General features: G+C 36.5%; 1 protein-coding gene across 1 annotated transcript in view; it reads right to left on the reverse strand.

Moving 5' to 3' along the window:
• The window catches only part of prkdc (protein kinase, DNA-activated, catalytic subunit), a 79,857-nt gene that overhangs the window by 1,091 nt on the left and 62,011 nt on the right, over positions 1-16,755 (reverse strand). The window contains exons 71-85 of the mRNA XM_059327502.1: positions 15,827-16,020; positions 15,558-15,741; positions 14,098-14,258; positions 13,236-13,447; positions 13,015-13,102; positions 12,681-12,824; positions 12,372-12,579; positions 10,964-11,031; positions 10,335-10,555; positions 7,985-8,077; positions 7,126-7,206; positions 6,419-6,490; positions 5,580-5,781; positions 4,299-4,487; positions 3,046-3,185 (exon numbers count right to left, since the gene is read on the reverse strand). Of these exons, the coding sequence (XP_059183485.1) occupies positions 3,046-3,185; positions 4,299-4,487; positions 5,580-5,781; positions 6,419-6,490; positions 7,126-7,206; positions 7,985-8,077; positions 10,335-10,555; positions 10,964-11,031; positions 12,372-12,579; positions 12,681-12,824; positions 13,015-13,102; positions 13,236-13,447; positions 14,098-14,258; positions 15,558-15,741; positions 15,827-16,020 (2,257 nt within the window). The remainder of the gene's footprint in view (positions 1-3,045; positions 3,186-4,298; positions 4,488-5,579; positions 5,782-6,418; positions 6,491-7,125; positions 7,207-7,984; positions 8,078-10,334; positions 10,556-10,963; positions 11,032-12,371; positions 12,580-12,680; positions 12,825-13,014; positions 13,103-13,235; positions 13,448-14,097; positions 14,259-15,557; positions 15,742-15,826; positions 16,021-16,755) is intronic.

Genomic DNA, 16,755 nt, shown 5'->3' on the forward strand with positions numbered 1-16,755 from the left:
AAACTATGGGGCCCATTCCTACAATTTGTTAAGACGACAGATCTCCCACTTACCCCTGACTGACATGACAGAGGCAACTTAGAGGGGTGGATGTGTTGCTTCTGGTGTGGTGAGGGTCGCATGCCACTACTTTGATTTGGGTGTCTGTTGCTATTTCAATTACAGTTTACTATTACCTGACTGATGTGCCTGTGTTTGTTTTTATTTTATTTATTTTTGTTTTTTGTGGCTGTTCTGGTTCTGTGGGTTGTTCGGGTACGCAGCAATACTTCCAGGATCACTCTTGTTTTTTGTTGTTTGTTTTTTCTATAAGAAAAAAATGACTAATTTTACTCTTTGTATGTTTTAATACTGTTGTACTCATCTGCAAAACCCAATAAAAAAAGTTTGGAAAAAAAAAGAAACACACCAACATCTCATCACATACAAGTCACATTCAAACTGTTTTCCAAAAGAGTCACGGTTGCTTGAATTGTTTTGAATGATGGTCATTTTGGAATAAATTCAATTCAATTCAAACAACTTTATTTATCCCAAATAAGGCAATTCAGTTTGCAGTCTCCAGTCAGACAGCGCACGAGACAAAGCAAAACAAAACAACAAACAAAACAAACAAACAAACAAAACAAAAGCAGGACAGCACATAAACCAACAGTTCCCTCTGTCAGTGGCAACCAATCAGCAACATCCAGTCCCCAATGGACCACAGAGCAAACAATAATAATACATAAATAAATACATTTCCACCTTATGGCTGGAATAAATAAATAAATGACTAATTAGTGCTATCGGTAGCATTTAGCAGCTTGATAGCTGAGGGAATAAAAGAACTGGCGTTTCTATTTGTTCTCCTTGGAGCAGAAAGATAACGCCGTCCGGACGCTGCCAGGGAACAAGTTATGGGAATTTTCGCAGAATTCCAAAAGTGAGATGAGGAAGGAGCCTGTAAGAGTATATATATAGAATATATATATAAATATATATATATTTATAAAGGGTATATATTCTCCCACTGTCATATTGTCACCTCGTTTCCATGTAAATTAACTTGAAAAAGATTATGAAATTAACATGATTTTGAAAAGAACAATTAATTGCAATGGTAGCATTTGTGTTTGTAATTTGATTTTGTATATGAGTGTTTGTGTATGTATGCGTGTCTTGTGGTGTTTGTTATGTCTGATTTATTTTACTGTGGTTGTTTATGGTTGTATTGTGTGTATCTTATGTTGTATAATAATAAAAAATAAATAAAAAAATTAAAATGATGCGTTTTTAAAGGAAGGTTTGTTTGTTAGCAGGATTACAGAAAAACTGCTGTCACGATGTTACTGAAACTGACCCTTCACATCTGTTAATACTGTGAGATTTGTGCTGCGTTCACAGTTTGTCAGAATAATCAGAAAGATGAGTTCCTCACTGGGAAAGTTCTCATAAACGTCCCGTCAAGACTAGTGCCCTTCTAGTCAGTTCAGTACTAATATATATATATATATATATATATATTAATATTATATATATAAGGCTTTGATCACACAAACATGTTACACTGTGCAATTGTGTAATACATTAAATTATACAGTTGAAGCAATAATATATATATATATATTAATATTCAAGTATAGACTGTGTGGGTGTCTCTATCTGAATAATCTGTCATTCTGCTGAGTTCTGGACGTTTCTGGACACTTTGGCTACAAATATACAAAAATAATGGACAGGTTGGCTAAAGTGGACAAAGCTCATTTCAAAATGAAAGTGAATCTGGGGTTGGCTTTAATTTAATTTAACCTGGGGAAGGGGGGCGTGAAGTTTTAATGTCGTTATTGACAATACAAGCATAGTATAACTAATGAAATCCTTCTGAATGGTCTCCATGGTATGATTAAAGGCTGTACCTGGTTATAGCAGCTGGATTAAAGGCTGTACCTGGTTATAGCAGCTGGATTAAAGGCTGTACCTGGTTATAGCAGCTGGATTAAAGGCTGTACCTGGTTATAGCAGCTGGATTAAAGGCTGTACCTGGTTATAGCAGCTGGATTAAAGGCTGTACCTGGTTATAGCAGCTGGATTAAAGGCTGTACCTGGTTATAGCAGCTGGATTAAAGGCTGTACCTGGTTATAGCAGCTGGATTAAAGGCTGTACCTGGTTATAGCAGATGGATTAAAGGCTGTACCTGGTTATAGCAGCTGGATTAAAGGCTGTACCTGGTTATAGCAGCTGGATTAAAGGCTGTACCTGGTTATAGCAGCTGGATTAAAGGCTGTACCTGGTTATAGCAGCTGGATTAAAGGCTGTACCTGGTTATAGCAGCTGGATTAAAGGCTGTACCTGGTTATAGCAGCTGGATTAAAGGCTGTACCTGGTTATAGCAGCTGGATTAAAGGCTGTACCTGGTTATAGCAGCTGGATTAAAGGCTGTACCTGGTTATAGCAGCTGGATTTAAGGCTGTACCTGGTTATAGCAGCTGGATTTAAGGCTGTACCTGGTTATAGCAGCTGGATTAAAGGCTGTACCTGGTTATAGCAGCTGGATTAAAGGCTGTACCTGGTTATAGCAGCTGGATTAAAGGCTGTACCTGGTTATAGCAGCTGGATTTAAGGCTGTACCTGGTTATAGCAGCTGGATTTAAGGCTGTACCTGGTTATAGCAGCTGGATTAAAGGCTGTACCTGGTTATAGCAGCTGGATTAAAGGCTGTACCTGGTTATAGCAGCTGGATTAAAGGCTGTACCTGGTTATAGCAGCTGGATTAAAGGCTGTACCTGGTTATAGCAGCTGGATTAAAGGCTGTACCTGGTTATAGCAGCTGGATTAAAGGCTGTACCTGGTTATAGCAGCTGGATTAAAGGCTGTACCTGGTTATAGCAGCTGGATTAAAGGCTGTACCTGGTTATAGCAGCTGGATTAAAGGCTGTACCTGGTTATAGCAGCTGGATTAAAGGCTGTACCTGGTTATAGCAGCTGGATTGAAGGCTGTACCTGGTTATAGCAGCTGGATTAAAGGCTGTACCTGGTTATAGCAGCTGGATTAAAGGCTGTACCTGGTTATAGCAGCTGGATTTGCTCCTTCAAGTTTTCTTCTGGCAAAGTTGACTTTCTGCAGCGGGTACCAGTTAATCTCTTTGGTGTTTACGTCCTTCGTCCATGTGCCTCCTTTCTTCAGCTGCTTCAGCTCAAAGTTCTGTTAAATAGCCAAAGGAAACATTTGTATTTGAGTTTATTTACTGTTAAACTAAAAGGTCACAGCTCTTAAAGCTACTAGCATGTGCTACCAAAACTCGCCACACACACACATATTGTTTGTATGACATTTAAGTTCCCTTATCTACTGACATCCAGAGAGATATTATCAAATAGCCTCACCTTATTAGTCTAGACGGAATTGTCTAAAAAGTGAAAGTGAGGAGCATTTATGGGTACAAGTCAGGAACCGGCCTACTTCACTTATTTCAAGGGTGCTGAATCCAAAAAAAATGGTTCCCAAGCAAAATTTTCAGTTTTTGACTCTCATTTGCATATCAAAATGGCCGAATTGCCCATCTCGCTCAGTCAGTTTTTTGTAAGTAGGCAATCAAAGATGAGGAAATTAAGTTTCTAGATCTATAGTCCAGAGTCACAGCAAGGATATAGTGGAGGCTCAGTGTCTTTTATATATATATATATATATATATATATATATATATATATATATATATATATATATATATATATATATATATATATATATATGCAAAATACCAACTTTTAAGGTGAAATTAAGCATTATTTGTGTCATTTTTTAAGGCCGACATAAATATTCAATCAATATCACTTTTAAATGTTCCAGTTGGTATTTTGCATATATATATATATATATATATATATATATACATAAAAAAGCCACTGAGCCTCCACTATATCCTTGCTCTGACTCTAGACTATAGATCCAGAAACTTAATTTCCTCATCTTTGATTGCCTACTTACAAAAAAACTAAGGGGAAATGGTCCAATGACTGTGCAAGATGGGCAATTTGGTGGCCATTTGATACAAATTAGAAGGTCAAAAACTCAAAATTTCGCTTGGGAACCATTTTTTTTGGACTCAGCACCCTTGAGATATGTAAAGTAGGCCGGTTCCTGACTTGTACCCATAAATGCTCCTCACTTCTTATAGGAGGCCTTTATTCTGAAATCCGTCTAGACTGTTATCTTCTTTATCTGCAGTTCACCTGTCAAACATGGGACAGTTCTATATAGTATATTATATATAGTATATAGTATATAGTAATCTCAGTAGCAGCAGTAATTATTCACCTTCCAGTCCAGCGAGGGCTCCTTGACGAACACGTCCATGGTGTTGAGCAGAAGGTCTGGGTCGGCTCTATAAGCCCGGAGCGAGTGGACCATGGTGCTCTGGATCAGACCCGACTGCTTCAACGGCTGCATCAGATTCACAAACTGTTGGGTCAGCCGGAACGGCATGAGCTCAGGCACTGGGAGGAACTGGGAGGAAACACAAGATGGCATGAAGAAGAGTTATTTATTGTTCAAACTTGGACCAGTGGACTGATCAGCACCTAAGAACCACACGGACAAAACAGTTTGGTCCTGCTAGCAGCACGTCTATTCTGGTGGGATCCCCTCTCTGATCCAGCCTGAAATATCATATCTAACATTTAGTTTAATCCATTTAAACCAGGAAAGCATTACCGCATTTCTACCATTAAAACCAGGAGCGCTGTTGTGTTATTCTGCCATTAAAGCCGGGACAGAGGATACGTGGTTTTGTAGTATTTGTAGTTTTTTCCACCTATTTTCGGTCTCTTGGCCAATGAAATGCATCAGAATACATGTGGGAGTGTCACAATGCATCATGGGACTTTTCCAGAACTTTAAATCATGGAGGAAGACGACTATAGCGGAGTATATATATATATATATATAGGTATATATATATATATATATATATATATATACCTATATATATATAGGTATATATAGCGGAGGAGCTCAGCAGGAAGTGACGGAAGAGATCTGATGAAAACAGCGCCGATGATTTTATTGCTGATCTGGACTTTGAACCCTCGGAACCAATCGACCGGCATTTATGGATGAGGAATATGTTCTTAGACGACATTTTTTCACAGAAGAACAGAGAGATTTGTGGCCATCTGGAGATAATAATAATATTATTAATAATATATTAATATTAATAATAATAATAATTGATTGTGATGATGATATCAGAAATCATGACTGTTTATGTCTTATATTACTTTATGCGTCGTTGAGTACCCTGAAAAGTGCAATATATAAAATGTATTATTATTATTATTATTATTATGATTGTTATGATGATTATTATTTATTATTACAGTAGGCTAATGAGAACTATGTCTATTTCTTCCAATGGTCATATCATGTTAGCATCTTGCTAATGGGCATGTATTAGTATTATGCATAGGATTTTTATTCAGTCAAATGTAACATTTGCTGAGTTTGCTGATTTTTAAAAAAAACTTTATTGAAGGTTTGGACAAATAAAATGCTTATTAAATACTATTTTCTGCCCTGAGTGAAAGCATGGTGACTAACCTGTGTGGCCGAACCAAAAGCGTGACCGAAGTCGATGCCGACCATGCCACCGGTCTCCATGTTGACCATGAAGTTGGAGAGATGGCGGTCTCCGATGCCCAGGACCCAGTGGCTGACACACAGCAGGGCGTGGGAGCTGCTGAAGTGGGAGCGCAGCGACAGGAAGGCCTCCGGGCTGGTGCACATCTTCAGGAAGGCTCTCCTACAGGGAAACAGAGAGGAATCATTTAGAGAATAAACAATACAATTATCAGTATTAAATTGATTTATTTTGGTATATGAGAATCAAGGTTATTATAGTTAACGAAATAACGAAAACTAGAATTGGAAAAATATTTTCGTTAACTGAAATAAAAATAAAAATGAGAGTTTTTAAAAAACGATAACTAACTGAAACTGTATTTTGTGGTTACAAAACTAACTAAAACTAACTAAAACTAACTAAAATTATAGTGAAAATATCCTTAGTTTTCATCTTTGTCAACTTTTTTCATCCGTAAACCTTTTTGGTTGATATGAAATCTATTTCATCTATCTGGTTTTATGACTGAATAAACTTATTGGGGCTGAGATGGATCAGACAAAGGAAATAAAGGAAACAATTACTGTGACCCAACAAATACCCCATTACAAAAAAAACTAAAACTAACACGAAAACCAATAAAAACTAAACTAAAACTAAGCATTTTCCAAAAAATAAAAACGAATTAAAACTAGCAAACTCACTCTGAAAACTAATTAAAACTAACTGAATTTGAAAACAAAAAATGACAAAGAAAAGGTTTCACTCCACAGGATAAACTTGATAAAAACTAGAAGTTTTATGATATTTAACTTACTTCAGTAGATCAGCAGGAACATGCTGCAACACTTTGGAGAAGTTGTTCACCGCCTCAGCACGTTTCGCTTTTCTGACAAAGGATAAATATCACATTATAAATATCACGTTATAAATATCACGTTGCTCACGGTTGATTGATAAAACACTGACAATGAAAAAGTTTGGTAACACTTTACAATAACCATCATTTATAAATGGTAAACAGATAGTTTATTAATGTTTAATCATCATTTATAAACCGTATGTAGGCCATTTAGAATGGGAAATACATATTTTTATTAATGTTTAACTCACTAATTCACTTATAAATGGTAACTAGATGGCATATTAATGTAAGTTTATAGTTACTTTACCATTAACAAACAATTAAATTATAATTAATAGTTTATTAATAGTTTTAGTTGCACTCATTATAACATTTTAACACCAGTATGCTAATGGTTTTGAAATGATTCATATACCTTTAAGAAATTGGTTGAAAACATTTAAAGATTACTTATGAATGACACTTTGTAAATGGTTAATAATTGGTCTATAAACCATCTATAAACATTAATTAGATGTTATTGTAAAGTGTTACCAAAAGTTTGATTATATTGAATTGGATAATCTGAAGATTATCAGATTATAAATGCTATAAATAGTGAATTATAAATCAACATAATTTAGTTCTGTAGGGAGAGAAATGAACATGGTGACACTTACTGGTAAGATACATTATACTGAACTATAACATTGGATTTTGGAGCAAAGCCTTGAATCCATTTGTTGTAGTCTTCAACACCCCTTTAAGAAAAACAAAGCACAGTTTATATACAGAGAATGTATCAAATCATCAGACATATATGTGACAATAATAAAACATTACTCATACATAAGTTCACTTTGGAGCCTATACTGGAACCTCTACATTTTTAAAACAAATTAAAGGACGTTTTTATTTTTATTTTAGTTTTATATAAAAACGGCATACAAAGACACATTATTTAACAGGTTTAGTGAAGCCACTTGGTCACATGAGCGCTTTGAAAATCATCATGAAACATAAAAAAATAATCAGCAGTGTTATTTTGACAACTTCCCAACACGATATCCTGACATATCATATCCTCCTGGTGCCTATTTTATATATATATATATATATATATATATATATATATATATATATATTATATAGATATAATATATATATATTATATATAATATATATAATATATATATATATATATATATATATATATATATATATATATATATATATATATACACATATATATACATATATATATATATATATATATATATATATATATATATATATATATATATATATATATATATAATATTCCTATAGTGAGCCCTGTACGGCCTCCAGAATGGGGAAAGGTGCTTTTGGTCGTCCCCAGAATAAAATGGAACAGGCTAGTTAGCCACCATGCTAATAACATTGTTAATTAAGCTAACTGGGCTGTCCCAATGTTGTTGTTTTTAATGATTAATTAGCAAACTACTCAGAGTAAAATATTAATATACTATATATTATATATATATTGATATACTGTACCTCGCCGCCCTTTGCTGTTCCACATCTGTCATGGTGCCGTACAGGAACTCTTTCAGAGTCGTCGTGTTCTCCATCCACTCTATTAAACCGATCCTGGAAAGGCAGAGAAAGGAACAAATATAATATAATATAATATAATATAATATAACAAAATGAGTGTTACTGTTAGCGAGTGGCCCCAATGCATTATAAATACTTTAGAGAATAAACAATACAATTATCAGTATTAAATGCCATCACACTGTACAATAACAGATAATAGCCTGGTTCATTACATACTGTCTATGCACTTTATGTGTTTTTTATGCACACTGTTCATTTCACCTTATTTGTTTCATAGCACCAACATTTCTATACTGTATATTCATATTTATTCTGCACTGGAATTCTATTCTACTCCTTAATACATACTCCTTCTTTAGACACTTTATTTCTATTTTTACATTACATTTTATTGTATTTTATATTTTATTGCTTGAAGTATGCCTAGGTTGGTTCTTTTTATTTAATTGTGTTGTTATTGTCTCTGTGTGTAATGCTGCTGCTACACTGTCATTTCCCAGCTTGGGATAAATAAAGTATATCGATCTATCTATCTATATAGATTTATTTTGGTATGTGAGAATAACGTGTGCTTAATGGCTTACTTGCTGGATAAGGCTATGAAAGGAAATGGAAACAGTTTTTATTCTATTTCCGTCCTCTATCTGTGTAATCAATATATGATTCAGTCCAGCTGAAGGACAGAATGATGGATGATGGTACTGATATATATGGTATAGTACTGGTGATGGTACTGATATATATGGTATAGTTCTGGTGATAGTACTGATATATATGGTATAGTACTGGTGATGGTACCTGGTGGTGATAGTACTGATATATATGGTATAGTACTGATGGATGATGGTACCTGTTGGTGATGGTACTGATATATATGGTATAGTACTGGTGATAGTACTGATACATATGGTATAGTACTGGTGATGGTACTGATATATATGGTATAGTACTGGTGATGGTACTGATATATATGGTATAGTACTGGTGATGGTACTGATATATATGGTATAGTACTGGTGATGGTACCTGGTGGTGATGGTACTGATATATATGGTATAGTTCTGGTGATAGTACTGATATATATGGTATAGTTCTGGTGATGGTACCTGGTGGTGATAGTACTGATATATATGGTATAGTTCTGGTGATGGTACCTGGTGGTGATAGTACTGATATATATGGTATAGTTCTGGTGATAATACTGATATATATGGTATAGTACTGGTGATAGTACTGATATATATGGTATAGTTCTGGTGATAGTACTGATATATATGGTATAGTTCTGGTGATGGTACCTGGTGGTGATGGTACTGATATATATGGTATAGTACTGATGATAGTACTGATATATATATGGTATAGTACTGGTGATGGTACCTGGTGGTGATGGTACTGATATATATGGTATAGTTCTGGTGATGGTACCTGGTGGTGATGGTACTGATATATATGGTATAGTACTGGTGATGGTACCTGGTGGTGATGGTACTGATATATATGGTATAGTACTGGTGATGGTACTGATATATATGGTATAGTTCTGGTGATGGTACCTGGTGGTGATGGTACTGATATATATGGTATAGTTCTGGTGATGGTACCTGGTGGTGATGGTACTGATATATATGGTATAGTACTGGTGATGGTACTGATATATATGGTATAGTTCTGGTGATGGTACTGATATATATGGTATAGTACTGGTGATGGTACCTGGTGGTGATGGTACTGATATATATAAGGTATAGTATTGATGATGGTACCTGGTGGTGATGGTACTGATATATATGGTATAGTTCTGGTGATGGTACCTGGTGGTGATGGTACTGATATATATAAGGTATAGTATTGATGATGGTACCTGGTGGTGATGGTACTGATATATATGGTATAGTTCTGGTGATGGTACCTGGTGGTGATGGTACTGATATATATAAGGTATAGTATTGATGATGGTACCTGGTGGTGATGGTACTGATATATCTGGTATAGTTCTGGTGATGGTACCTGGTGGTGATGGGGATGACCTGGTAGTATTGATGATAGTACTGTATCAGTACTGTATAGTACTGGTGATAGTACCTGGTGGTGATGGGGATGACCTGGTAGTATTGATGATAGTACTGTATCAGTACTGTATAGTATTGATGATGGTACCTGGTGGTGATGGTACTGATATATACGGTATAGTACTGATGGATGATGGTACCTGGTGGTGATGGGGATGACCTGGTAGTATTGATGATAGTACTGTATCAGTACTGTATAGTACTGGTGATAGTACCTGGTGGTGATGGGGATGACCTGGTAGGTGCGTAGCTTCATTCCTCTGTGTGTGCAGCTGGCGTCGTGGCTCAGCAGGATGTTCATGACGGTAAAAAGCTGCTGGATGCGTTGGTCCTGGCGGAGGTCCTCGCCGCCCTTCACCAGGACCGGGTGGTCCCGCTCATCATCACCACGGATCACCAGGCGTTTGGGCCGACGGATCGATGACATCACCTTCACCTGCAGGGCACAAAATCACACCAATACACTGACTTAATGCTTCAACAGGATGCTGTCAGAACATTTAAATTATCATTTTCGCTGGTTAATAAAATTGAATTTAGTCCAGTATTTGTCTTGTCTTTAACCTTTATTTTTAAGGCATTTTAAACAAGTTTTTGCTGCAATAAAAAAAAGGATCAGTGTAATTAGTCTCATTAACATACTCTGCATGGACAACTTGTGAATTCTGTTACATGTGCAAATGTTTTTCTTATTGAGTGTGAAAATATGATAAAATATAATAGAGAACTTTTACCTGCAGGGCACAAAATCACAAGATTATACTGAGCAGCCCACAGGATGCTGTCAGAACATTTAAATTATAATTTTACAGTAAACAACAATAAACATCATTTTTAAACATACCCTTTCATCAAATCCTGTTATTTTTGCGTGATACTCTGGCAGAGGTTTGGACCGGCCGTCATATTGTCCTACAACAAGGAACAAGAGGAAGGAAAACATCTTCATCAGTGACTTCATTAGACTGTTTTATCTTCCAGACTGGAATATTTGTGTTCTCTACATCAGTGGTTCCCAACCTGTCAAAGTCCCTGTCATTTTTATGATTTATGGGATTATAACAGTTTTATACTGCACATAAGACGTGATTGAGTTCTGTCTACTTCTAGCTGTGATTGCCTGGACCAGACGTGGGCAATAGGTGGCCCGCGGGCCACATCCGGCCCGTTGACTGTTCCTGTCCGGCCCACCTGAGGTTACCCCGAAATTAGAAATCAATACAACCACGGTGCTTTTATTTTGAAGGCTATTTACGTATGTGCATGCATGCATAAGCACCTGCACAGATTGATCTTGTTAAAAACTCTTTGCTTTTTGCACAGGGTAAATAAATTGTTTGTTTACTGTATAACATACATGCTGTATATTGTTTTTGTGGTTTGAATGTATGTTGTGTATAAAATAAATTGTTTTTTACAAATTTCTACTGCTATATTTGACTAACTCCACATTAACATAAGTTAACCCTATAAAGCCTGAGCCACTAAATAATTGCCAGAATTTTTTTTTTTTAAACTTGAGTGTTTATTGAACCTGCTGACAGATAATTAAAAAAAAATCCAAAAACAATAGGGATATATGATTCTAATTTGTATCATATTTGATACATCAGTTCTTTTTGTGCAATTTGTTGCTCACAGTTTGTTTTTCTTGAACTAACAAAAACATATAAAACCCAACATTTTTAACCTTTTAAGGCTTTACTTTCTTTTAACATTTTCCTCAAACATGCAAAATATTTTTTTCCATATAACACAACATCATACATCTGCTGATATGAAGTTTCCACGCAGCAATGACTGATCCACCAGTGGAACCTGCATATAAATTTTGCTATATCTTGTATTTTTGTGCAATTTGTTGCTCAGTTGTTATTTCTTTTCAACACACGTCAGGTTTTTCAGGAAAAAAATATCACACTGATGATGTATAGGTCTCAAAAACTTGTGTATCAAATATGATACACTTGGCTTTATAGGGTTAATAACATATATTCTTAACACTAACAGCTCTAAAACCATATCATTTACTGCATTTTATAAAGCAATGAAATTCATATCAAGCAGAATTTTATAATTTCAGAGTATTGGTCCGGCCCTCTGCAACCTTTACATTATCTCATGTGGCCCCTTGGGGACATTAATTGCCCCCCCCTGGCCTAGACCCTAGACCTGACTAGTCAAAACTGGCAATGTAGAATATTGATAGAGTTCAGATCCTCCTGATGTAACGAGTGTATCTTTCCACTGACCAGGGATCTCCAGCTCGTTGCTGAACATGTCAGCTTTGAACCCACTGAGCCAGGGCGAGTACTCCTTCAGGTTCCCCGGTTCCTTCTGGAATCCTCTCATGGAAGCTGCCAGCTCATCCACCTGCTTCATGAAGCTTTTATCTCTCCTCTTCTCAAACAGCTTGCTGCCTTTTGCTCCAAGCAGCTTCTCCACATCTTTCCCAAATTTCTGTAAAAAAAGAAGAAGAAAAATGAACAGATTGAGAAGTGCACTTTTGTAGAGTAAACATGATTTTGATATACAAAAGAAAAACAAAGCAAACTACAAACTTTGATGAATTTGGTGCGAAACATTCCATGAGCTGGTGAGCTGCGATCCCCCAGAGAAGAGTACATCTCCTCATACATGCTGACCAGCCGCTTCTTCTCAAAGCTTGGCTTGTCCAGTTCATTCTTCACCAGATCCCACCAGTCCTGTGTGGACCAAACACAATAATAAATGACGGCCGGTGGCCAGCAGGGGGCAGCTGGTTCATTCATTATTATTTTATTTCATTCATTATTGTTTTGTTTTTAATTGTTTATTGTAAGGTGACCTTGAGAGTCCTGAAAGGCGCCTATAAATAAAATGCATTATTATTATTATTATTATTATTATTATTACCTTAAAAAGCATCTCAGGGTTTGTGAGCTGCTGCAGAGCTTCCACAAAGTTCTTCACAGGTCCTCCCTCCTCCAGCAGGCTCCTCAGTCTAGAGACACACACACACACATATATACATATATATATATATATATATATATATCAAGGAGCAGCGTTCACATCATCTATTCTCATTTTTCTCTCTTCCCCAAACGAACAGACCCTGAGGCAGGTAAACTCACCTGTTGACGAACTCCTGCTGCTGGTGTCCTGCAGCAGAACCTTCAAACTGGAAGCTCTCACAGCTGATCATCAGAGCGTAGACCAGAGCCTGAGGGTAGCTCGCTGCTATCTGCCCAACGCTATGCTGCACCGCCACGGCTTCAGGCTTATCCAGCAGGGCCACCATCTGACTGATCCAGCCAATCAGCATCCAGCAGGGAACCGACATCATCTACAGTAGGAAGACGTTACTGTCACCATCAGAAACACACGGACACTACAGCAGGAAGCTGTTGGCCCCTTACCAAGTGACATATTACATATCATATTTAATACATAATAGTACACAAAAACTGCTAAACTGTACAAATAACCCAAATATCGAACACAATAACTGCCGTAGTTTGTGTAAAACAAGTGATTTGTAAGAATTTCTTCAATGATCTTAAAGTTTTTACACTCCTTAAAATCAAAATGTCTTGTAACCTGCTAGTTGAACTTTGTTACCAAAGTTATGATGACCTATATTACATATCGTAGAGCCTTTGTGCTTGTTATTGTCAATTCAAACAATGTAATTACGTATCAAAATATCTTAATGATTTCATCATAATATGAAAGGAAGTTATTTTATCTGATTGAATTATTGCCCAGCCTGAATTCCAAAGATAAAAATGTTGGTTGTTTATGTTGTTATCTAACACATTTAACAGTTTGGTTTTAACTGAGATGTTAATCAGATTCCTGTCTGGAATTACATTTCTAAATTCATAATAATACAGAAATGTCTCGACCAGGAATAACCCAGCTGATAAAGCTTACTCCAAAAATTGAAAAGCAATAAATGAAAACGCAATTATATTTTGAAAAGAAACGTGTAACCTCTTTCTTCATGAGGTCCAGAGTCTCGGAGGGGTACAGCTCAATGATCTGCAGCAGGCGAGGGAACTTGAGGCGAGCTTCTTCTGAGTTCATCTTCAGAGCTTTCAGCATGAACTCCACCACACGGACAGGAAGCGTCTCCAGGTCTGGAAACTGGCTTTCTGTCACAAAATGAGAAGAATGATCAAGTTAGATTACTGCTGCACGCTGGTAGGAAAATACTTGAACAGAGACAAAGACTAAGTGTCCTCTACAGCAGTTAGCTGTTAGTTCTCAACCTTTTTGAGTCGTGACCCCCAATTTAACATGCGACCTCCACTCACACGCACAGTTCAAATTATACAAACTTTTTGGACAAATAATGAAGCAGACAACAACTAAAACATCTCTCTGTCTGTGCATTTATATGTTTTTTTATATTTTATTGTTACTTTTAATCTAAGTCCTTTGCTATCAGTTTAAAGGTCCATTCTGACCTCCTGACTTGCTACTTTGGGATTTGTCAGAAAAGACACAAAATTACCCAAAAAAGAATCAAATTTATCACAAAATTATTTATTTTTTTAAAAAGACACAAAATGACCAAAAAATTTGATAAAATTAAGCAAAAAAGGACTCAAATTGACCACAAAATGGGGAAAAAAGACACAAAATGACGCAAAAAAGACACAAAATGAGCAAAAAAAGGAAACAAAATGACCAAAAAAGACACAAATTGACCACAAAATGATCAAAGACACAAAATGACCAAAAAAGACATAAAATGACCAAAAGAAGACACAAAATAACCAAAAAAGACACAAAATGACCAAAAAAGACACAAAATGACCAGAAAAGGCACAAAATGACCAAAAAAAGACACAAAATAACCAAAAAAGACACAAAATGACCAAAAAAAGACACATAATGACCAGAAAATAACCAAAAAAGACACAAAATGACAAAAAAATGACACAAAATAACCAAAGAAGACACAAAATGACCAGAAAAGGCACAAAATGACCAAAAAAAAGACACAAAATAACCAAAAAAGACACAAAATGACCAAAAAAAGACAGAAAAAGACACATAATGACCAGAAAATAACCAAAAAAGACACAAAATGACAAAAAATGACACAAAATAACCAAAGAAGACACAAAATGACCAAAAAAAGACAAAAAATAACCAAAAAAGACACAAAATGACCAAAAAAAGACAAAAAAAAGACACATAATGACCAGAAAATGACCAAAAAATGACACAAAATAACAAAAAAAGACATTAAGTGACCAAAAAGACTAAAACACATGAACACATGAGCACTTTAACACAGTGAAGACAGAGCTGACTTCCAAAATGATTTGGCGACCCCCAGAAATCATCTCGCGACCCCAACTGGGGTCCCGACCCCCAGGTTGAGAACAGCTGCTCTCCAGACAGGGCCTGATTATTTCAGTATTAACAGTGTTCCTCCTCACCAGCATCTCTCTGCTCCTCGTCTCTCAGCCGCTGGTCACAGAAGTCAGCCAGAGCCATGAAGGTCTGGGTGATGCTGCTGGTCTCCAGGCAGTCCGGCCTGAAGGACTGCAGCTCCTCATCAGCCTTCCTGCTGGCAGCACTCAGCAGAGCCAGGGCCTTCAGCTGCAGCCCCACCTCAACCTTCTGCAAGATAGACACAGTTTATTTACTGACTTACTGGCTACAGACTGTCATTTACAGAGACTCTCTATAAAGTAATGTAGAGGACCTTTGGAGCTTCTTGGGGCCAAGCAGCTCCAGACAGAGCTGCAACCCTCGCTGCTTTCCCAGCGTCCATGGTCTCCAGGACCGACGGGCTGCTGCTGAGGGCTGAGGCCAGGATCATGAAGGTCCTCCCCTGCAGGATCTTCTGCTGTCTGAAGACTTTAGCTGGAGCGCTCCGACAGTCAGCCTCCAGGTCCTCTGCAGACACAAGATAACATCAAACACCCCAATTTTTCCAGTTTTTTATAGAAATTCAAGCAGTTCAAGTCAAATGAACAGCTTGAAAGGGTCCAAAGGTAAGTGGTGAACTGCCAGAGGTAAATAAAAAAAGGTAAGCTTAACCAAAACTGGAAAATAATGTACATTTCAGAATTATACAAGTAGGCCTTTTTCAGGGAACAAGAAATGGGTTAACAACTGAACTCTATGGAGTCTTGGGCTATTTTGTCCATTTTTTAATTCTTTTCATGTCTTTGTAAGTCATTTTGTGTCTTTTTTTGGTCATTTTGTGTCTTTTTTTGGTCATTTTGTGTCTTTTTTTAGTCCTTTAGTCCAACATAAAATGTGATTTTGAATCTTTTTTTTACTTTCAAAACACTATCATGCTCAATAAAGAATTTTAAATGTTGCAAATGTGCATTAATTTCAGAGTACACTGAGACATTAAACTGCATCATTTTCAATTAAATTCTGGAAAAATTGGTGTGTTCTAAAACTTTTGACCAGTAGTGTAGCTGTATTCATCCTGTCTGAAAAGCTCAGTTTTAGTGGCAGTCTGCTCTGATTGGTCAGTGTTTCCATTTCTTCCACATCTGTGCTCTGAGCATTTATGCACCATCATTGCAGCTGGGGAATAACTGTAGTGGCACTTCCTCCCTATATATAGTAGTTGTTGTGACATCACAATCTTACAGCTGATAACTTGTAGTTTCT

Source organism: Centropristis striata, chromosome 23 (genome assembly GCF_030273125.1).
Source record: "Centropristis striata isolate RG_2023a ecotype Rhode Island chromosome 23, C.striata_1.0, whole genome shotgun sequence".
Lineage (NCBI taxonomy): Eukaryota > Metazoa > Chordata > Actinopteri > Perciformes > Serranidae > Centropristis > Centropristis striata.